General features: G+C 38.3%; 1 protein-coding gene across 1 annotated transcript in view; it reads right to left on the bottom strand.

Moving 5' to 3' along the window:
- Positions 1–24,447, bottom strand: part of ST7 (suppression of tumorigenicity 7) — a 136,005-nt gene that overhangs the window by 24,650 nt on the left and 86,908 nt on the right. Inside the window, exons 4-10 of the mRNA XM_058022524.1 lie at positions 21,700–21,754; positions 20,997–21,112; positions 19,789–19,864; positions 17,885–18,039; positions 14,811–14,912; positions 10,876–10,879; positions 2,724–2,830 (exon numbers count right to left, since the gene is read on the bottom strand). Coding sequence (XP_057878507.1) covers positions 2,724–2,830; positions 10,876–10,879; positions 14,811–14,912; positions 17,885–18,039; positions 19,789–19,864; positions 20,997–21,112; positions 21,700–21,754 — 615 coding nt within the window. The remainder of the gene's footprint in view (positions 1–2,723; positions 2,831–10,875; positions 10,880–14,810; positions 14,913–17,884; positions 18,040–19,788; positions 19,865–20,996; positions 21,113–21,699; positions 21,755–24,447) is intronic.

The raw sequence follows: 24,447 nt of genomic DNA, 5'->3' as shown, positions 1-24,447 counted from the left end.
TACAGGCTCACTGCTACAACAGAACCACACCCGCCACTCCAGGAGGACTGCAGCCACCATTTAATCAGACTGCTACACAGGGTGTCAGGTCATATTCTGACTCTGTCAGTGGTTTTTTGTACTATTACATTTGTATTTTTAATTTTTCTATTAAAGAACTGGTATTCCTATTCCCATATCTTTGCCTGAGAGTGCCTAATTTCAAAATTATAATAATTCGGAGGGAAGGAGGTTACATTTTCCATTTCAAGGGAGGCTCCTGCCTTCCTTAGCAGACACCTGGCTTTTCAAACCAAGACAAAAGTGTGTCTTCAAAGGCCTGCATTTTGATATAACACTAATTTAAGGCAGGATTCTGCTTGAACAAGCTGTTACCAAATAGAAAAGTATCAAAACATAGAGCAGAATGAGATCTTTTGTATTTAAACCCCATTTCCTTTCTATGTGTCCTTTGCTCTAAAATATTGTCTCAAGTGAACTCTGCATTTGGGACTCTGGCATGGTGATGTGGCCTTTCTCTGCAAAGAGGTATGTGCAAAGAGAAAAGAATCTGTGCAAGATGTTCATCCTGCAAACCAGAAGGCTTTTAGTCTCACTGGAAAATACTATACTTTAAAAAATGAAAGCAAGGACAGGTTTAGAGAGGAACCATTGCATTACTAAGATTAAACACAGAGGCATCCATTCTGTCTAAACCTGACTTTAAATTGACAGAAAAGTCTGGGTTTTCACACAGTGCCCAGCTTATCACTTAATATCTATCAAAGCAACTGGCTGCCCAGGGAAATTAATAAATCAGTTGCTCCAAGCATCACTACAAGCAGACCAACTCCCCCAGCCATCACTATTTCTGCTGCAAATAACATGGATATGTGTTAAATCAGAGCCAAAAATATTTTCAGAATTCAACAGTATTTAGGTCATCCTCACTCTATTGACAGACACTGAACTCTGAAACCATAATGATGTAGCTCAGCAACAGTGCATGCTGTTCCACTAATGAGACCCTTTTTCCATGAATAATGAGTATGGACATCAGCTCTGTTGCCAGGTACATAATATAAACACAATTTAACACATGGCTTTTGGTAAAGCAGTGCATCTGCTTACAGAGGCTGAGGTTTCACATGATGTGGTCCAACTTTTTAGCCCAGGGTGGGAGCAGACTGCTTGAGGAAATAATTTGTTCATATGTTATCAAAATACAATAAATCAGGTTTGGTCTTAGTCAAAAAAAAGCAGTGGAGTGGGACCAACAGAAACTGCAGATAGGAAAGTATAAATGAGTTCAGTGTTTTATATTCCAATAAATCTTACAACACATGAAGCTGATGAGTTCCAAAATGAGCTGAGACTCCCTGAGACAGGCCTTCTGAGACTCATGAACTGTGAGGGTTATACTGGTTAAGCCTGTGTTTGCTGAGTCCTTTTGCAAACCCAGTGCATACACACACCATACCAAAGTGTGAGCTGAAACTGCCTATGCTCAAACAGCCAAAGTAAGAGCTTTATTTTTAAAAGTCTCATTTGTTCTGACTCTATCACATGCTTTTGAGAAAATGAAACACACTTGCAATTTTTATCAACTTCCATGACATAAAGTGCTACCATGGTATTGTTTAAGATCATGGATCAGTGCTTTCAGTATGCCAGAGTAGAGCTGGCACTGGAATTCAGTCTTGAGATTTGAGAATACAGGCTAAATACCCTGCTCTGTCACAGTTCTGCTATTTCCCAGAACTATTACCTCATAACTACATTGAAGACTAGAAGGTGCCAACATACTGTGATGCCTGGGGAATAAAAACCAGCATTTCTACATTTTTGCTTTTTAACATGGCAAAAAAAAGAACATCGACATCTCTCCCAGGGTCACAGGAATTACTGAAATACAAGGAGCTACTAGAAAGGCTCTGATGTTACCACTTTAACTGCCAATGTCTTCAATCAGACTAAGTACAACCAAGATCTCTTCCAGAGTCATTACTGCTACTGAATGGCAGTATTCAAGGGCCTGGGTGACATTTTGATCTCTGCTTAGAATGATTTGACTCCAAAAAGAGTTGAAAACATTCCAGACTGGACTGCTAGAAGTGATTATCACTAATGTTACTTGTAACCAGCTGCTTATTTGTGTTTTTCTTAAATAGCCTTCAAGTTTAAAGACCTAGAGCTCCAGCAGCTGTGTTTTGAACATTAAAAGAGTTGCAGTGCTGCATAAACCAATGTCTACTGAAAAACAAAACAAAATAATACAAAATTTTCACCTAGTCTTCTGAGCTTCCCAAAGTTTCCCTATAAGAAATGAAGTCTGCTACTCAGTAGGGTGCTATGAAGTTAAACCAATGTTCTCTTCCATGCTACTAAGTCAACAATCACAGGTAAGTCCATGGGGGATAATATTTTCTTCAGAAAAGGTTTGAATAGCATGCAATAAAAATTCAGCAGAACCTAAACAGTCATTTCTTTAAACATCAAAAGAAAACAAAGAAAGCACAGGGGAGCTGCTAGTGAGTGCCATCACCCTGTACAATGATTTCAGCATGGGCTGGCAGAAAAAATGCACAGTATTTAATCTTGGATAAAGGATTGTGTAAGGGCATGTATGAAGCTTACGGCTATCAATTTAATTACAGTGTTTCCTAAATATTAGGAGTTTGACTTAAATATATTTATTCTGTGTGAGTCACCTAGAGAAAATACAAATAAATATTTGAACTTACCATCATACTTTGCTAAGACTGCCTGGACATCTGCATATGCTTGCAGTTCCAGCAAAGCCTCTAGCAGGTTTTCGTGGATGTTGAACATGCTGAGCAGGGGAAAACTCCTTCATCAACTGCAATCAATAACATATGAAAAGGTTAGATTATTAAAATGGAGAAGGTTTCTTGTTCAAAATGCATTGAAATAGAAAACACCAAGTTAAAACTCCTCAGCTCCTCTTGCTCTTAGTTTTTTCCCAAAGCTCAGGATTACCTCAGACATTTCTGAGCTCATAATGGATACAAAGTCAGGTTCTTCTCAAGACATGCTTGTATAGGATGTAATTAGTCAAATCCAACAACCCAGCTATCTGAACACATAACTCTCCTTCAATGAACAGGCTTCTTCAAAGTGAAAAAGAGTTATTGTACTGGGGAAGAATCCTCACCAGTGTACCACCAGTGTCTCAGTTGTATGCAATCCAGCACCTCTCAGGTAAAAACATAAAGTACATTGAAAAACCACAACAACATCAAATTAAAGATGTTACATATATACTTACATAGATAAGCTTACATATATGCAACCATATTATCAAGTATGTGATACCAGGATTTGTAATTGTTAATACTTAAGAACACAATTGCAATTGTGGCCAACATGAAGAGAAGAGAAGAGAAGAGAAGAGAAGAGAAGAGAAGAGAAGAGAAGAGAAGAGAAGAGAAGAGAAGAGAAGAGAAGAGAAGAGAAGAGAAGAGAAGAGAAGAGAAGAGAAGAGAAGAGAAGAGAAGAGAAGAGAAGAGAAGAGAAGAGAAGAGAAGAGAAGAGAAGAGAAGAGAAGAGAGAGAGAAGAGAAGAGAAGAGAAGAGAAGAGAAGAGAAGAGAAGAGAAGAGAAGGACAGCAACAATAGGAAAGGTAAAGCTCATGCAAATCAAACACCATAACTAAGGGATACATCTTGTCTGACAAACTGAATGAAATATAGAGTTAAAATAATCTAATCTTTTCACATGTAAGTGTCTCTGCTTTATGAACTAAGCCATTGAGAGATACCAGGAATATGTTTTTAGATACCCTCAGTTTCAGTATCTGCATAGATTCAAATGGCTGAAGCTGATAATTGCATCTCTTTTTTAAGTCACATCTATAAGAACCATCCATGTTTTTTACTGCAGAATTGATTAAACAATACTTTTTATTGTCAGAGTGATTCTCTAAAGAACTGAAGTGTTTAAAGATCCTTGCTTCCTTGTGTGCCCTTTATGGTTGTTTAACTGCTTTTGTGATGTAGATTCAGCACAAAGGGTCCCTGAGAGTGAAGAACTGGGGTAGCTGATATTACCACTGCTTCTCAGGAACTTGCAGGGAAATACTAAAATTTACAATCTCTCTGATAGGGTTTATGAGAACAGAAATACTATAACATGCCAAGTAAAGAATATGATTCAAGGTCAGCCTTACTCTATTTGAAAATAACAAGCCAGATATGAAAACTCTGACAGTTAACAAGCCTACCTCTCAAGATGTAAACAGCAAAACTGATGAGAACCAGCAAATCTTAATTGCACAAACAGATAAGAGAAAAGTAAAAAGGATTGACATGAAGGATAGATAGTCACCAAGAACTTCAAAAAATGAGAAAAAGGTAACGCACTGGAGCTTCTTCACTCTGTTAAGAAAAGAGGCCTTAACACGTAAACAGAGAAGCAAAGCACAGAGAATTTCCTTCTTGTGAAATGGTCTGGTATAAGCTAATGGAAGAATTATTCTGACCTTCAAGACTCTAAAGTTGTCTGTCTGGAATAGCATTGACTTTGCTGAGGATTATTAGACAGGCAAGAATGGCAGTGTTTTGTTTAACTGATTATATCAATTTCTGGTGAGAATCAGGATCACTGAGAGAGCAGCTGAAAGAGGCCACTGAATTTTTCATGTTAATGGCATGGGGATGGCCATAAACTCCTGGTTTCATTGGTAGGAGCTGAACCTGTGAAAAAGAGCACAAATAAAGCTTTTCTCCTCCATTAAAAAAAAAAAAAAAAAGACCACAGACCTTGTCAGGTTAAGTGAAAGGGTTTGAGAATAAAATAAAAATTTTAAGTCATTGTTTGTGAAGACAAGTAAGTGCAGGTGAAAATTCATAAAATTGGATTCATTAGCTAAAGATCCATCATTAAGTCTCCTTCTCTTCATTCTTGTCCTTACTCACTATTGGATTTTTAAGAGAGGAAGCTACCATTTGGCAGGAAAGAGCATGACAGAATCTGGCTCTACATAAATGTGATTTAAAGTTCAAAATGAACATCTTGCAAAGAAACCTCTCTAAGGGATTAAGAAAGATTATCCCTGGTCATTGAGAATGAATAACGGCTGGCAAAATAATATTCCCTCCATCAGTGAAGAGAAGGGAAGGAAGAGCTGCTAGTTACAGATGGACTCTGGCCAGTAAAAGCTCTTACTCTGGTTCTCTGCCTCTCACTGACATCACTCACTGATTATTTTTTTTGCTATTTTAATTAGGTTCTGTCAGAGTGATAAAGCCTGTCTCAGACAGCAGAGGAATAAAGGTCACTGTCTGGACTGCCAGGTCTCCAAACTGAAGTGTTAATAAAGGTTTCATCTGTGAAAGGTTGAGTGTTAAGAAGACCAAACCAGTTATATTGAACTCAGTTAATACTGTAGCCTCAAAAATAAAACACCTCTAAGTGACCACTCAGCTATGTGAACACTGACTGTGCATAAATGACAGCATGTTTGCTATTAAAAAAAAGAAAAAGAAGACATTAACTCATTTTTCTGTCATATCTGGATGTAGAGTTTCTAGTTCTCACTGCAAATAATTTCCAGTCACAGTAAAAATTTGTTTACTGAGAAACCTGCCAGAAAGTAAAGCCACTTGGATGGAAGATTATTATGACAGGTCATCTTTCAGGTCTCATAGTGAAAGCAAACACTGGGAAAGAAAAAACTGCCACACAGGTCTGGTGGCTGGTCAGGGAAGGCCACACACTGGGTCATGCTGAGGAGCAGTGGGAGCAGACTGACCTTGCTCCCCTCCCTAGCAGATGGAGGGGGAGCTGGCTCATGCTCCACACAGACATGTAAAGATGGGCTCATTATTCCCAATTATTATTCCCAAATATTATACCTTAACTATTCCCAAACACAAGATGAAAAACACATCCTTGAGTTCCCCAGACCCATACATGGAGCTCTAACTGGCCTCCAGTTTAAGAGGCATAGACACCCCTTGGCACCCAAAGATTTATTTTCTGCAAAGTTACAGACCAGTATTTGCCAAATAATTTAGATTATAAATTTAAATTATTTTTACTTTACTTTAGCCTGAGAAATAATTTTGAGTGGCAAGCACTGCACTTCAAGACAAGATGAAGGCTCGGCTATCAGCTTTCTCCACACCTTCAGACCTCAAGAGACAGCCACCAAAATTCAGCACTCAAGATTTCCTGAGCCACAGAGCCACTATAGCATTTCACATATACACTACTTAGGACTAAAAATGTCATTGTAAAATTCAAGTTGGTTGGTTTCTTGGCTGGCATTAAAAAGAAGTGTTCCACTGAGCTAAACTAATTTTCACACCATGTGAAAACAAGACACCACATGGCTATAAATGTATTCCTTCTTTACAACATGAGGATATTCAAACAGTTGTTGAACATTTAATGCCAAACCTATGTTCACAAGGATTTTACTTTGAACTTCTACTGGTCAAAACACTTTCTGGAGATCCAAGTCAGACCTGGAGCTGGGTTTTTACATATTCCTTTCCAATTCCTCTGTGTGTCTGGGGGAAAATAGGTACAGGTGTAGAAAGTGGAACTGCTTTTCTCTGAAAGAGTCATTATGTATACTGCAAATATATAGAAAAGGTAGTTTTGCAGGTAACTCAGCTTTGATTTTTTTAGATAAATAATATTGTGGGAACATAAGTTTGCAGAAAAATTCTGAAAGTAAGTCTGACACAATCTGAACATATCTGAACACTAGTCCCAGAAGCACCCTATTCCCAGATTCACTTCAATTCACATTACAGAGTGCAGGTTCAATGATTTTGTGATAGATATGAAAAAACAATGACTGGAAAAAATACCTTATGGTACAAAGAAATCCACATCTGATTTGTTGGATGAGGAACAAGTTTCATCTCCCAAAGGACATTTATTGAAGAAGATTCCCTAACAGAGTATTTCAGCTACTGGCATTTTCATTTAGATATAATTTTTAAAACATTTTCAAGGAATGTAGCTTTAATGTCTGCATCAATTATTCTCCCAGTGACAACACTAATATCATGAATCAATTAACCAAGAAACATTATTCGTGTACAAACCCACTATAACCTCCAGCTTATACCTACAACTAGACCCCAGGACTCAAGGGAATGCAAAGGTAGACAAATAAATAATGTTATATACAACCTGCTGTTGACACATTTATTCTCCATTTGCATGACTATATGCATGGTCACAAAATTTATGGGTAGGGCATGCAATCATTATTGCTGCTTGTACTCTCATCTTCTCCACAAACAAACAGTACCATTAGTCAGATCAATATATTCAACTGAATGCATTCAAAAAATGCAGTGTGAATTTATCCCAAAATAAAGAGACAATAAGAAAACAAGGGGAATTCAATGCAAACAGTGAAATGTTACAACCTTAATTACTAGTGCATATGTTTCTGCAATGGGTATCTGAAATGGAAAACTGTCTCCTAAAGAAAGCATGGCTGAGGCTGCCATCTTTCAGGTGCAGCTGTCCACCAGAAGTGAAGGGCCAAGCACACAGTATGGACAGCACTGCATCTTCACAGGTGCTTTGCATAAACTGCTGGCTGGTATACGACCCGTAATCTGCTAACTGAACAAGGTGGCAAAGGTAAAACTCCAAGCCATTGCTGAGTAGAAAACCACAAGTTTCCACTTCTGTGAGCTTCCCTGTCTGCAGATGACCTTTCAGATGTCAAAGCTCTGACTGAAGCTCACCCTGGGCTTGAGGCATTGGCAACATGTCACTCCACGCTGACCTTCTGATGCCTAATTAGATGCACTAATTCCTCAGCTGTTCTCCTGGCCAGCTCAACTGGCAAGGACAGAAGGGCAGAAACACTGTGAGCAGACTAAAGTTAGCACACAAAAAGCCTCAGATGCTTAAAAATTAGTCTAACTCCTGGTCCTAAAAGTGCAACTCATTCCACCACTGTCCCTTTGTGAGTGGGATTCATGTGATAAAAACACATCATGGCTCGTGGAGTTGGAAAAATACCTAAAATATCTAAAATACACTGGACCTATCTGAATCAAAGTTCTGCTTAATTATAGCAAAAACAGGAATCTGTCAATTCATTTATTCCTTTAAATACTGCATTCCTTTTGGTAAATGATCACAGGTTTCTTTGGAAGCAGCCCTTTTACAGCTCAGAGAGGACAGCAGCTAAGAAACCAAATCAGTCAGATCCTGTTGTTTTGAAGCTTGGAAATGATTAGCAGTAGGATCCTTGTATTTTCCTCATACGTGGAATTCAGGAAATTTGACAACCTGAGAGTGTAAGAAAAGAGACCCAGATCCAGTTCACACTAACTCTGGGATGGCATGGGTTTATAATTTGCCAACATTCCATTTTAGACTTGAATTTAGACCTAGTGCTGCATAATATTAAAAGACAATATGACTTCTCTTCAATGTAGGATTAACAATGAGTAAATTAAGTGAAAAATTATCTTACTAAATATGCAAACAGTAAGGAAATATGTTAGAGCATGAAGCCTTTTTGTTCTCTCTTAATTGGAGGATTAAAGTGTTTAGAGTATGACAAGTTCTTTAAGAAATACAATTATGAAAATGCTGTTATTTAGATTATGCTGTAAAAATGAATATATTTCAGGAATAAAGGGAAATTTAGAGACAGATATGGCATGAACCCAGAAGAACACAAGTTGTTCCAGATTTTGCACTTACTACTAAACAATCATGTTATATAAAACATGTAACAGTTCTAAATTATAATAATGTTTGTCACATCAAATATTAGTAATTTTATAAAGAATGAAAATGAAGTCATTACTCAGAGTCCTGCTGAAAAAAACCCCCTTTATTTGCATCCCAGATTCACAGAATGTTTTGGCTTAGAAAGCACCTTACAGATCATCTAGTTCCAACCCCCCTGCTGAGGGCAGGGATACCTTCTATTAAAAACAACCTGCTCATGAAAACTCATATTAAATACATCTAATTCCTGCTGTAAGTAAAAGGGGCTACTAAGAGGTGGCAAAACCAGTAGACAGAATTAATCCTGGAAAGAACATCACAAAGTACTTTTTTTCAGAAACTGACATATTTTCAGCAGTAGATTTTTAAGTGAAATAAAGTGAGGAAATTATCTAGGAGCTCAAAAATGAGCTAGGATGATCCAAAGAGATGGAAGACCATAATTAAAGTCCTATACAAGTCTCTGAATATTGACTGATGCAAGATGAACAAAAAGGAGTCCAGTTATCAGGGCTCTCACCAAGACTATGTGACTGTATTCTATCTTAATAGAATGACAATGCTAGAAACCTGTAATTTATATGAAAAACATTACTGCCAGTTTAGGTAGTAGTCACCAAATTTTTAGCTTTTGAGAGTTCTGGGCAGAATCACAATCATGACTAAAAGTGAGGGGTCTGAGTCATGTGAAGATAAAGGAAGGGATAAATATCATTAGGGGAATCACAGAAGTCTCCATTTTAAGAGCCCACTGAAATGAGGGACATTCCAACTTACTGTACCCACTTACCATACCATGTGAATCTGTGAACAAACAAACTGTACTTGAATATAGAGACCTATGAAAATGTTAAAATCAGCATTTATCACTTGCCATTATTGCAGTGCTTGTGGATCAGAAAAAGAATTAACTGAAGATATCAGTCTGTGGTGGAGACTGGCAAATGTCACCATTCACAGGAGTAGTAAAATATATGTAAAAGTATAGTATAGTAAAGAACAATAAAATCTATGAGATAACACTGGTCTCATTGAACCAAGTACCTTCCCTTCAAATTTTAATAAATGGTGCTTGAAACAACTGCTACAGATGTGAATAAAACTAGAATCCCACTCACAGCAGCCCAGCCTGCCTAACCTGACCTGTGTAACACAAGCCCAAGAGTCTGACTCACTAATCCTTGCCTCAAGCACAGAAGCATTGGGAGAGACAGACAGTAGCTGTCACACAGAAATTGTGTTGTCAAGTTGCTAGGGATCACAACATCTTTATTAGGAATAAGTACTCCCTTTGTTTCACACAACTTGGTAATTCGAGGTGCAGAACACTGTTCTGGTTACATATATATCTTACTCAAAAAGTAATCAGCAGTGCACACAAGAATACAAAATTTGACAGAATCTTGAATAGAAATCCTTATTCAAAGCTCAGTAAAGAAGTTGCCAAGAAAGTGTGCTGGATTTGCAGAACTATCATACCAGCAAAAATCATTAACACAACTGATCAGAAGAAGATAAAAACCCAGCCTACCCTTATCATTAAAATTGATTTAGTGTGGTTGAGTACCCTTTCAAACCCTTCAAGTGACATAACCTCTTAAAACTATTTCAGATGCTTAGGGCAGCCCAACTATTTACAGAACTTCTCATGCAGCCAATGAATAAGCATGCAGCACTCTTGACAATACAAGCTGCTTAGGTGTCCTCTGTGGCATAAAATAGTGACTACAGGTGAGCACCAAGATGAACACAAAAACACATTCAACTGAAATATCCTCAGCAAGGTTCTCAGAGCTAAATATGTAGAAGCAGACTTCTAGGTCCTTTATAGTGGTCTAAAGAGTAATTTCTCAGCAGATATGACTGATACTACAAATAAAATACACTTTTTTGACCCTGAAAAAGTGTTTGTCATTCTTTCCTTCTCCAGACTTAAGGAAGACCTGGAGACCCTCTTCTCTCCCTAAAACTCACTCAATTCTGAACAAAGTTGCTGAGCATCGAGCAAGCTGCAATTCCACTGTCTCAGAAATATGTACTTAATAAGAACACAAAGCAATCTTTGAGGGAATGCATGCCCATGGGGCAGGAGATAAATACACTCTAGAATGAGTTTCTTTCATCTTCTCTCTGAAGGAGGAAGCAATTAACAACTTCACTTGCTTTGTCCACCAGCATACCTTTTGCCTGCCACTCTTCTCTTTCATAAACATACATCTCCCTTCAATTAAAGTTTGTTTCACCAAATGTCCTCCAGAACAATCCCAAGAAGCTCCAATTACTTTGACAATTCATTTTCCTGCATGGTACATTTTCATCTGGATACTCCAGTGACCCAGTTAAGAAAAATGACTGTGTTGGCCTGCTCCTGAATTCAGTGGTGCAGTCACTGATTCAGTCACCCACAAAGCAGAGAGGGAAGTGCCTTTGCATACCCTCCCCATCCTCTGTTTTCCATCAATGAAAAACACAAGATGCAAACTTAGCACATTCCTGTTTTCTTCCACTGTAATGCTGAGGGATTCTGAAAAGAGAAGATGGAAAGCAGGTGGCACAAAAAGCTACCCTTGCTCATCACCACTACTGGCTTGGAAGATTCAACACAAGGGATACTAAAGATTACTCACAGTCACCATTATGGCCTTTCCCCTCTGCACACACTAAATCCTCCAACATCATTTAGAGCAAACTACTTAAAATCCTCCCAACATAATCAGCACAACAAATAAAACAACGAGCACTGTAGACTTTCTCCTCGGGGATAGTAAAAGCAATCTAGTTCCCTCACAGACCATATCATGCTCTGTATAAACAATAATAAAACTGGAATAATTCTGTTGACTACATTGGAGTTATTCCAACAATACACTAATCAAAATGAGATCACAAGTTAACTCAATATATACAAATAGTGACAGCTGCTGGTTTCTATAGCAAAATATAGTAAATAATTATCATCAGAAATACAAGCAAAAGCAACACCTATGTATGATTCCATTACATGCTTCCATGGAAACTACAGGTTTGTAATTCTCATTAATTCAACTGAATGAATTACGTCCAAGCAGCAAAGCCAGCAAAAAAATACTGTCTCAAAATCAATCATAGAATCAACAGAAATTCCTACCCAGTGTTTTAAAATTAAAGCACCCTTGATTTTAAACAGTTTTTAAAAAAGCCCCTGCTTTTAAAAGCCTTCAATATAATATTAAGAAATATGATTTTCCTATCAACAGTGTATATAACCATAAAATAAAACTCTTATTTAAGTCACCAACAGCTCATTTTCCTTCCATTAAGGTGCTTTAAATAGGATCTCAGTCTTTTCCTACAAAAAATTCAAGCAAGACCATCTAATCCATCAGTAATGTCCTCAAGATGGCCTCATATATGCAATAAATTAAACACTCTCAAATATTTTATTTTTTCGAAGTGGCAAAGACTCACTACATCCCAATCATATTTCCCAGATGGTGTCATGAACCTCTTAACACTTCATTTCCATCATGTTCCATGTCTTGAGAAACCTGTTTTCAATCTTTCAAACACAAACAGGGCCTCCACCCTCTGTTCCCTGATGTTAGAATTCAGCAGTCCCCAGCCAACATATTCTTCGTATTCTTTTTAGGATGAATAAATTCATCTCCTTCCTCATCAATCACAAAGAAACCTTCAATGACAGATTCATGTTCTTCAAACCTCCCCATAAGTGTACTATTTATGTCTTCTATGAAGAAATGGAGGATATGCATTCATCAGAAGTTAAGTAGCTCCAAGCCAGTCTGGGAGAAGCATCTGCAAAGCTGACTTGACCCTGATTTTGCTCCCAGAGTACTGGAGCTGTGACCTAGAGTTACTGCTGCTTTAATATTTCATCTAGAGACTTGCTAATTCTCAGCTCTGCTTGCTTAAAAAGAAGAGCTGTAAAGGCATCTAATTCAGTTCTGAGAATTTGGCTCAGTGTCTCTATGTGGAAAAACACAGAACGCATTGATCTGAGTTGAAACTCCCTAAGATGAAATTCCATCTTTATACCTCCTCTGTCTTGCATCCAGTCCTTTCATTTTAACAAAACATTCCTGTTGAAGAGTGTTTTTTGTTTTTAAGTGTCTAATAGCTGATGACTCTGTCTCCCTGTTATTGCTGCCTCTGGAAATCCACGTTGTACTTAATTGCAATAATTTTCTATTTTGCTTATAAATTTCAGTTTTATCTCTAGTGAAAAAATAAGTCCTTCACTAATCAAAGCTCTGTTTCTCACTTTGCATAAGAAATCTAGGACTAGACAGACCACCCAAGTCCCCAGACCAAGTGCTCTGCATACACAACTATCCATACATATTGACATCAGCAGAAGAATGCTTCACAGAGTATCTGTTCCCCATAGCCCTATCTACAAATCTCAAAACACATTTAGCAGCCCATAGTAAGCTCCAGAATTTGCCATAATTATGATGTGTGATATTTGAAGGGGAAATTCAAAATTTTATCTTTCTTGTGTTTTAATGCCAGAACTTAGAATTCCAATGTCTGTCCCAAAAACATCTCAGTATTTGTCCCACAGTGCTTGTGTAACAAAATTCATGAAGAATCAGTGGAGCTGGCTGGACTGAAAACAATGTTTTTGAAATCAACGTTCTCCCAGCTGACCAGAAGACTGCTAAAACAGGTCTTTCTTCCTCATCCCTCTTTCTCACACTCCTAGCTGTACAATGGCTGTTTTTTCTGACGAGCTCTTTTTCAACAACTCTGTCTGGGATTCTAGTGGTTCTGGAGACTGAGAGTTGTGTGCCTGAAGAGCTCCAGCAAGAGTCAGAAAACAAAGTTACTCACCACTTGGCATCTGTAGATACTTAGGATGAGAACCTCCATTATTATTGTGAACTCTGCTCAGTGTTTTCAAAAAATGCTTATGAGCGCTCCAGTTTCAAGAGATGTCAAGTCCTGGATTCCAAGCTGGCAAACACACTTGCCCTACTGCCCCTGATGCAAGTGCCTCAGCTCCAGAGAAAGTCACTTTCCTTTTTACATTAAAATTCCCACTGACATGTAACAAGAATTTCCCTTTTCACTAAGCAGCTTCCTGGACAATTCATCTGAGCTGCCTAAAACACATTTTACAGGTGCTTCATTCTAGTCTGGGATTTAATTTTGTGCATTTAAAATTTAACACCTGCATCTCAGTTTGCAGAACTATGCATCTTGCTGGATTCATCTCTTCCATTTTTTTTGTGGAAGCTGGAATATGAAGCATAAGAAACAGAGGAAACTGGGAGTTTTACCATCATTTGCCCAGAGGTTCCGTTCCTACTTCTGCCACAGACTTGCCACCTCAGGTGATATAAATCACCTCCTCAAAGAACTGTGTTCCTAATCTGCATCCTGGGAATATCACTGAAAGAAATTCTGGGCATTCACTGCTACATTGAAAAACTGGAGCATTTTACATATTTGAAACACATACACTGCCTAATGTGAACAGCTGCCCCTTCTGCCATCTCCAAAATAGCTATGTTCAGTGTTTCAAGTGTGTGGCTTTTTAGCTCATAACTACCACTGGTGCTCCCCTGCCTACAAAGACACAATACAGTCAGGCTCCATCTCAGAGGGGGTTCAGTTAATTACACATTCATAACTTGGGGTTTGACTTTTCAGTGATAGGTTTTGCATGAATAATTAACACCCTAGAGCTGAACAGTGTGACACAAACAATGCACAGAGCCAAACTGCAGCTTTGAAGGAGAAAACAGAATACTTAAGACCTGCTTATGAAGTTAGTAGCATTCACCACATGGCTCAGACAAAAAAACATTACTAACTTCATGATCAAATAATTAAAGACTGCACTTCATTGCACATGTACCAGGATGGGAAGTTCAGGCTGCATGAGTAACCACCCATCTGGTATTTGATCTTGCTTTCATAACCCTATAAATGAATGATCACTTAACTTTGTCTTTATGTACATTACACATACAAATGAAATACCAGCAGTGCTGACTGAAGCAGGAGTGGCTGCTAACTTGCAAGAAAATGTATAATTTCTATACTATAATTATGTAAATATCACATGTGAAAGAAATCCAAACTCACATCTCTCATCATTTTCACTGCTTCCCTGGTCCTTCCCAGCTTCCGTGCACACATTGCCAGCCTTCTTTTAATATATACTAACACATTGGTGTCTCTTCCTGTATAAGAGGAAAAAGAAACAGCATTAAAATAGAACAAAGGTTCATTGAGTATTGCAACACAAAAGGAAACACAGGTTTTTTTCAATTTTTTCTTACTACCATCAATGCTTTCAAAGAATTTTAATAAAACGTTACCAAAATCTGAATATTTAGATGTGTCATAATAGAACTGAAATCAGTGGAAATAATCAAGATATACAGTGGTACATGTACTTATTGGATTGGCCTTGCACTATGAAATATAAGCAGATCTGAAGGTACAGTTATATACATGCTTGTCAAAAAGAAATTTTAAAGCAAATCCTCATCCTCCTAAAAAACTTTCTCTTAATGATTAGAAGAAAAGTATACTCTGAACTTTTTGTTTACAGCCTTTATTCATTACCCAATTACCATCTTCAAATTCCTCACACCACTAATTAGGGATGGCAAATTAACATATTTCAGATATGACAGTCCTGTGTGCTGGAAGATTACCAAACTGCAAAGATGAGAGAAACTGAACAGCAGTTATAATTATTCTCCTAGTGAATTCTCACTCCTTTCACTTCTCATTCACTTAGAATGTGAACTCTTAAAATGCTTCTGGACCAACAGGAAATGAATGGACAGATAATAATCTATAAAATTACTGAATCATGAAAATGTAATACACCTGCTACAAATTATCTTTGTGTATAGCATGTGCTCTGTTAAGATTTTAGCCTATTCCTAACATTTTCAAGCCTTTCATAATAAGAACAACATGTGTGCTGAAAACATTCCAAGTACCCACAAATTGTTTTAAAGGTGTGATTAAAATTTTCAATAGATTAGGCAGCAGGTCAAAAGGATTCACTTTAGAGGAAAAAATAAATAAGGAGAGAAGAATTTCTTTAGCTGTATTCTGTATTACCTAATTTCTTATCCCTCTATCGATTCCTATATATTTAATACACAATTTATTAGTTACATCTGTTTCAACATGTTTATGTAATGTGCTATGAGGTATACATTTCAGGTTAAGTTTCTTTTCAGGATTTTGAGCAGGAATGGTCAAAAGGCATCCACTTACTATGAAATCAAGATATTTTTTCAGGCCAAAATTCTCTGAGGTTACTAATGACTTGGGATGCCTGACATGAGCAACCTTAAAAATAAAACTGCCCTTGCTTTTAAAAGGCTATCACCTTCTGAAAGAGGGCAAGTTGGGTACTCAAAGTCATTATTTACTCTTTATGGTTTAACAAAATATTTTATGAAGGAGGTGGAACATGTGAAGAAACAGAAGCATAAAACATGTTGTGGTTCAAGAGATTACAGTGTATTTCACCTTTAAAAGATGAAATGCCTACTTTTCATCCCAGAATTAACTCTGAAGACCAGAAATGGAATGCAGGACTTCTCAGAACCATGGAACTGCAGCACATGTTCCTCCCCCACAGTCCCTCCTCTCCACCTCTGTAAAAATGCAGAAGTCTAGCATACAATCAAAAGAATTCCACGTGAAGCCCCTGTGTCCAAGGCAACATCTGAGGCTGCAATTCCCTAATTCCTGTGGGTGCACACTGACATTTTCAAGGGGAGACCAAGTGCTACAGAACAGTGGGATGATCAGGCCCCTCCTGAAGACACAGTCAGAGCTGGCAGTCACTTTTCAGCCTCCCTGCTCTGTGACAGTGCACTTAGCTTTGTGATTCAATGGTTACTTCCTCTGCTGCAGTACTGAAGGGTGTCAAATCTGATGATGACAGAAGCTACCTAGCACACACAGGTTACAGAAATACCATACTTGTATCTGCCTGCACAAACCTTCCCAGGCTACCTTGGACAAAAACATCATGACAGTGCTTACAAACCACTTATTGTGTACTTTTCATAGAATTGTTGCACTCAAGATGGATTGAGTATGCAAATTAAGGTTTCACAGACAACCATAAGCCTGCTAGAGCCCAAAAATTGCTTCAAGGCCTCAGCTGTTTTCTATTTTTACTTTCACCAAAAATGAACAAATCATCCTAAATAAGATTTTACAAACCACAAATGTTTTAAATACTATCCCCAAGCCGTAGGGAAACTTGGGTTTTCAGGTATAGACTTGCATACACATTTGAAACCAGGGATCACAGACGATTTTACTATGTACAGTTTTTATCAGTAATCTTCAGATTATGGAGGCTGGCCAGAGGCTGTGAATCAGGTCCTGAGAAACCTGAGGATGCCCAAAAGTATGCTAGTGCTTGTATTTATGTAATTAATTTGTGTTATCTTTGCCTAAGGTATCCACTGTAGCCTAGAAATAACCTTGACTGCTTGCTTTATTATCTTTTTGGTCATTTACTGTCAGTGAATGTATTTTCTTAGATTTAAGGAGTATCTAGTAAATAGCACAGCAGATAAACCTGCTTATTCAAACTTTTTAGAAAAGTAATAAAAATCTAGACTTCCAATTAAAGCACTTTATTACTCAGTTTTTAAAATTTTATGTTTCTGCAACCTTTCTTAATAAATGCAACTAACTTCCAATGTCCCACTGGCTAATGGGTCTCATTAACTTTTACACAGAACAACACAGTGTAAGCATTTACCCCAGAGGTGATGGAAAAAAGCAGGCAAAGCATCACTTCACTCCCGTTTCCACCATGCCTTTTCACAACATAAGCCCAGTTTGCAAAAAGGCAACTTCCTTAAAGGGTGTTCAGCTTTTTCTGAATGTCATTTCTCTTTGGCTCTGATACCTTTTCTTTTCTGTTAAGTACATGCTTATGCATCTTCTGCCATGACAAAATAAAGGCACATCTGTAATCTGAGCATTGACATCTCAGCAAAAGAATCAAGCAAAAACACTAAAACAGAATAGTCTGGCTCTAGGACCACATTCCAGCCAATGTCAAACACTGACTGCATAGTTCTTAGGGGGAAAACAAAAAACCCCAAAACCCCAAATCCAAAGAACTCTTTGGAAGTTCTCTCCCTCCTACAAAACTTACTGTGTTGGGCTTCATATTGGGCACCATGGTGCTGCAGCTGCTGGCTGCGCCTGTAACAGCCCTCTCCAGCTTTCAGAGCCTGCTTGAACAGCTTCTCTGCTTCTACAATTGTTGTTGCTTCCTCTTCAGCTAAGAGAATATAAGCAGTAGCACACCTGCAAAAATATCAGAGGAAAAACCATGAGAAAGGTACCCGATGTAAAAACTGAAGACATGCAGCCTGGAAAGGATGTACTAAATGCACAGGCAAGGCAATGCTGTCCATGTACCTTTCTGATGAACTATTCCAATGAACAAATATTCTGTCAACAACACCATGACTCTCAGTTTTAGGACCTGTATCACTCAGCCCTTGAGTACACCTACTGACAACTGTCCCAGAAAGTAAAACAGCTGTCTCACTAATCCTACGTCCCCAAAACTCCTAGAAATCAAGACTAGTTTTATGCGCTATTGTTTTAATATAAACCACATCCCTTACCATAAAGATATGAAAAGAATCAACAGAACTGTAACACTTGCCATATAAAAAGAACAGATTATAAATGTAGTTGTAAAGATAAAACAACAACAACAAAGAAAACCCAACCCAGACCAAGCAAAAACCAAGACAGCACTGTGCCCTTGCAGCAGAGCTGCACCAGAAGTGTTTCCAGCAGGTTGAGGGAGGTGATCCTTACCCTCTAGTCAGCCCTGATGAGGTCACATGTGGGTGTGCTGTGTCCACCTCTGGGCTCCCCAGCACAAGGGGGACATGGACATGCAGAGAGTCCAATGAAGGTGATTAGGGACTGGGGCATCTCACATATGAGAAATGTGTGAGAGACCTAGGACTCTTCAGTCTGGAGAAGAAAAGGCTTTGGGGGGAATTTGTCAAAGTTTGCAAATTCCTGCAGTGAGGGGGCAAAGAGGAAAGTGCCAGGCTCCTTTTAGTGGTTACCAGTGAAATGACCAGAGACACAAAAAAACCACACAGGAGGTTCTCCCTGAATCTCAGGAACACTTTTTTCACTGTAAAGGTAACTGAGGACTGGTACAAGCTGTCCAAGGAAGTTGTCAAGTCTCTCTCCTTGGCACATTCAAAAGCCTGCTGGACATGTTTCTGTGCCAGGCATTGTAGGTGGCCCTGTTTGAAGGGAGAGGTTGCATGCTGACCTCCAAAAATCTCTGCTAACCTCAACCATTCTGTAGTTCTGTGAAATGTGAGTAGGACAGGCTTATAGCTTGCTTTTCCCTTTTATGCTGCATGTTAAATCACTATACAAGAAGAAAAAATTCCTTCTTTTCTCCTGATGAAACACATGAAGGATTATCTGTACAGCACCAGTTTATGGAATGCTAGAAGCTAGCAATCTAACTTCAGCAACCTAAGGGATTCCTTTTATGCATGTTAGCAACATTTATACAGTTTGCCATACCAGTAAATGATCACAGCACTGTTTATTGTGGGATCTCAAAATGCTACACTTCTCATTGAAAAAAATAAATAACAGATTCAAGGACCAAAAGTCACAGCAAATTACATCATGTTCTCTCATATTATGAAATGAGTATTTTGAGAATGTGTTTATGAGTTTCTTCTTTCTTGCTTCTGTTCTTGATGACTGAGAAATCCAGAAGGGAACTCTCCATCCTTTAAATGCATATTTCATATGCTCATCAGGAGGTAAATTAATTAGCATTTTTCTATGCTATTCCAAAGCCTGCTGACATCAATGGGAAGACTCCCACTGTCATCACTACCCTAAGGATCTTCTGGGTAGCTAGCACAACATGCAGCTGTGCTTCCTTTGACAGGCCTGTAATCGTGGTTAAAAATTACTACAGCAAACCCCCAGCCTTAATATATCAACAAATGGTTTTTTAAAAGATAGGAAATAAATGTTAATGTTGTTGTCACTCACTCATTCAATTCCAAAGCTTCATGTGCTGCAGAAATTCGGGCTTGAGGGTTTCTCTCTCTCCAGGCTTTTTGCATTACTATTCAATAAACAAAGGAAGAGAAAGAAATATCAGTTATTAAAGGATTAACAAGGAGAATCCACTGCACTGTAACAAAATAATTTATTGATCTTAGCCTAACTCACTACAGAGCATTTCATATAGCTCAGTGATCATTCAAAAAGACACATAACAAACAAGAGCTTTTGTCCCAAATACTCAGTGTTTTTTCTTCTTTCATTTGATTAAACTTTTTTCTAGGAGAAAGTCTGGCTAAGAGATCAGGCTGTCTGCATTGCCAAGTACAGAGGTGACAAGCAGCTACCTCCTCTTGTAGATTCCACAGGGAACAAAACAATAAAGGGATAGTTGGGGTTCTTATTCTAGCTCCTTATTGAGCTGTTGATTTATGTGAATGCTAAATGGAAACAACTTCCAGGCTAATATTACCTCATAATTACACCACCAAGTTCAGAAAATAGGATTCATATTTATCATGTGCCAAAAAACCACAATATGCTCTCCTATGTAACTATGCCTTCAGAATGGAGCACCCAACTGTTAGTATCTCTCCTTTCCTACGAGACAAATATTTATCTCTTCAGAGGCAAATTCTAATGACTGAAATCATTGTTGTATATTTTCAGTAGAATGAAAGTCTGCATATGGACTTCACAGTACAGGCTTAACACAACTAAAGCTGCTTATACAAATTCAGTTGTAAATGTGCTGTTCCCAAATTTTTACAGACCTAACTACATCAGGGAATCAAACACAGGTCTCAAATTTTACATCAGCTCTCTCTCTTCTGTCGGCGTAGACCAAATGAAATCTGGATAATGTAACTCAACCTACTGCACTGCAGCTGGAGGCAAATTAAGCTATGTATGTTTGAAGCCACTGCAAGAAAGAGGACGAAAGGAACAAGCCTTTACACTTTTAAATGGTACCTTGAATGACTCCAGCAACACAGCAGAACAACACAGCAACACAAATTAGATCGTTCACATATATAGATACTTGTTCAGACCTAGAATTCTATAAATTCGTTATCAAAATTTTGCCTTTTCTTATCTACATGAAAGAGCTGATGTCTCACTGCATTTTTCTTGCATCAGTTTAAATCAGCCATGAATCTATGATTAATCCAATTGTTCCCAAGGTCTCTTACTAGCATCTGCAGGCCGTAAATGATCTGTGTCACAGGTAAAGAATGTCTGATGGTCCTGTGCTGAAAGATTCATATCGTAGTAAGTCAAAGGTTCTCTTCCTGTTACCCACGTGTACCTGCAAACATGCCAACAAGGAGACATTCTGGTTAATGAGGTCACATTGGCAAAACAAATCCAGAAAAGAATCCCAGACCTCTGAGATAGGCATAGCCAAGTAAGTTCACCTGGCCAATCTTCTAGCCAATATACATTGCATTTCACCATACTGGGATGGAGCAATGGCAGCTGAGCCTAAGCTAATGAGGATGCTGAAAAGTACTGGAAGTTGGTAACACATATATTCAAACATTAGGACTCAACGAAACCTATATGGAATTCATTAGATTTTTTGCTAGAATGGATTTGAACAGAAATGCTGCATTAGCACCAGGCACAACACACTTAGGTTACTCCATCTTTTTTTATAAGGTTGCCAAAAATTAGAGAAATAGCAAATATTAGAGAAAAAAGAAAGTGCATCAGCATGAATTTAAATTCCTTTTAATTCAGGAACATTTTATGAATTACAGAAAAACCTGACATAAGTGCATTTTTCTACAGTTGATTTTGTTTTTTCATCTCTTAAGTTAGATTAATGGAAAAGTACAGTTAAGCTCCTTAAGGCAGGACTATGCCTGAAAACTGCAATTTTGTAGCACCTACCGATTATATTCAGCTCCTCTGAACAGATTTAAGGGATTTCGCCAGACTTTGCACTCTGTAAGAAGCAGACACACATATAATTAATCTCTCCCAAATTACAATGGCACTTGAGGTTTATAAAAAACATCAGTTACCATACAATGAGCCTTATCAAATGCAAAAACCCATCAAGAGCACCAAGATGAAGGTAATCAGACTGCTCTTCCTTTCTTAAATAATAATTTAATTATAAATTAGTGTCAACAAATGCAATCATTCCAGACAAATAACCACTAACAAAGCCCCAAATGCCACATGAAAAGATAATACTGATTAGTTCCAGGACTCACATTTACCATAATGCAGAACTGAAGAGGGATCACACTGAGTTATTGCACTGAAAAAACAGCAATTAACCCAGTCCCTATGGACTTGTTATTTCTCCAGAAAAACATCACTGTCCAGTTAATGCTGTAAATCACTGTGAATCTCAGCTACAGTTGCCAAATTTAATTCCTCCTTAGTTTGTGAAGTAAAAATCCATGGAAACATCTGCTGATCTTACTTAAGATAGAAGCAGATGCTGAAATTGATTGGCAGAGAAAAGTTGATTGCATTCCAAAGGTTTCAGAACATTAGAAACATTTTATAAATTTCCCTTGTGGGAAAAATCATGAATTTTTCACACTACAAGAAGTAAGAGATATGGAAATCAACAATGCAATTTAAAGCAAAAATTGAAAAAATATAATCAAGCTGTACAGTCTCTGAAACAGTGATGTCTTGATTCTGGTTTTACCTTTAATTTAACACCAGATTCGTTCTCTTAACTTTCAACAAAGACAATTCACTCCAGTGAGGGTGAGACGAGACTAAACCCCACAATTTGCACAAGGGCTCATTGAGAGGCAGGATGTCACTCCACCTCAGGGCTGCTACTGGATGAGCCTTCACTTGGGGCTCTGCAGAAACTCACCAGCAGCACTGGCCCTCCAGCATTTCACTAGGTGCTTTCTACTAAAAACGATAACCAGCATATTTCTCCCTATGAATTTTTCTGACATGATTTCTGAAGAGATCAAACCAACAGTTTTCTGGTAGAATATTGAATCAGAAGAGTATCCTTATGGTAACAATATGTCTGTTCCCTTTATGCCTGTTCTGTTAGGAGAAGAAGTACTGAACAGCAAGTCAAGTCCTCCTCTCTTCTCAAGGACACAGCTCCTACATCTGAGTGTGGGGCTACAGAGGCACGGACAGTAAGCATTTTGCATCAATTATTCACAATAACAGAAGGAGACCCTCAGCAACACAGAAATCAGTCAGGTGGAATAGGAGGTGGGCCCTCAGTTTGCTGCCTACCCAGCAAGTGCATGGAGCAGACACAGGAGCAGGCAGACTGTAGGGAAGAGTGCATTTGAAGTACCCATTCAGCAGGCAGCTAATATTAGAAAGTTCCACTGGTTTACTCAGCACAAGTGCTTGAGTGACATTCTGCTGTGCTCTGCTGTGCAGCCAGAGTATGGCTGTTTGACAAGCTTCAACCCCACAGTTTTTATATAATATGACTTTCAAACCATTATAAATATCAAATCAACATCAGACTTCTCAGTTCCAGGTATCTTGACCAGGTCTGTTTGCAACCAATGAGATTGGGTAACAACTATCTGATTGCAATGACACTTTTTGTTCATCTTATTTGAATTCAAGTGGTTACACTTCATCCAAAGCATGAAGTATTCTGGCACTTAGCAGGGAAAGCTTAAACTGAGCAACAAGAAAGGGAAGTAAAGAAGGCCTTTTATTGCCACCTGAAGGCACAAATAACAGGCTATATAAAAGAACAGGCTAAAATAAATCCATACAGACATGCTGTCCAGAGACACTGAGAGTCCCAGCTCAGTGTCAGTGCACTGAAAGCAAAGACACCTTGACTATTTATTTGTATCAGAAAATTCAAGATGTTTGTGTGAACCTCATTAGTTAAAATACGGTGCCTTTGCTTTAAAATGACAGGAGTTATTTTGAGCTGCTGAAGTGTGACTGAGCCCAATGATGAGTGCACACAGGTGGTTCCAAGCCATCCTGTGCTTTCTGCCAGTTCACCCAAATCTAATATCCTGGACCATGCACTGCTGCTATTCACAGCCTCTCTTCAGATGAGAATGCCATCAGCTGAATTTGCTGTGCTACATGGAGGCTTCCTTAAGTAGACTTGCTCAGTAAATAACAAGGTTTTGTGAAGCTACCTCTGTTATTTAACATGTAAGTTCAGAGCTAATTCTTGTTTGCCTGTTTTCATGCACACTGAGAAGCAGAGATACAATTTGCCAGGTACAGACATAGGGAGCTCAACTGTGGAACAATGTTTTCTCCATAAGTGATTTTTCTTTTCATTCCCTTTTCTTCACTTGTAAATTCTGATATATTCTAAAAGCCTGCAGATGAAATAAATGTAATAAAATTCTGGTTGAATCTAAGGGCACATCCATAAGATTATGGCCTGTAAGCCAAGCTAGGACAGAGACAGATAAGCTTCATTTTACAGATGAGGAGCACAAACCCAGATGCTCCTGCGCTGACATTAACAGTGAGTACCTCCCACTCAAGCCAGAAGCAATACTAGCATTTTCATAGCATAGTAGCATTTTCATCACTCATGGGCTAATTTTTCAACCCCCAGGCAACTAAGTTACTCAATTAGGGAGACAGGTTCCTCTGTGGCTCCTTCAGTCCACAAATTTCAGTGCTTGAGGGGCTGATTCATTT

This window comes from Melospiza georgiana, chromosome 4 (genome assembly GCF_028018845.1).
Source record: "Melospiza georgiana isolate bMelGeo1 chromosome 4, bMelGeo1.pri, whole genome shotgun sequence".
Taxonomy (NCBI): Eukaryota; Metazoa; Chordata; class Aves; order Passeriformes; family Passerellidae; genus Melospiza; species Melospiza georgiana.
Note: the sequence above shows the minus strand (reverse complement) of the source record. Positions and strands in the feature narration are given on the sequence as shown.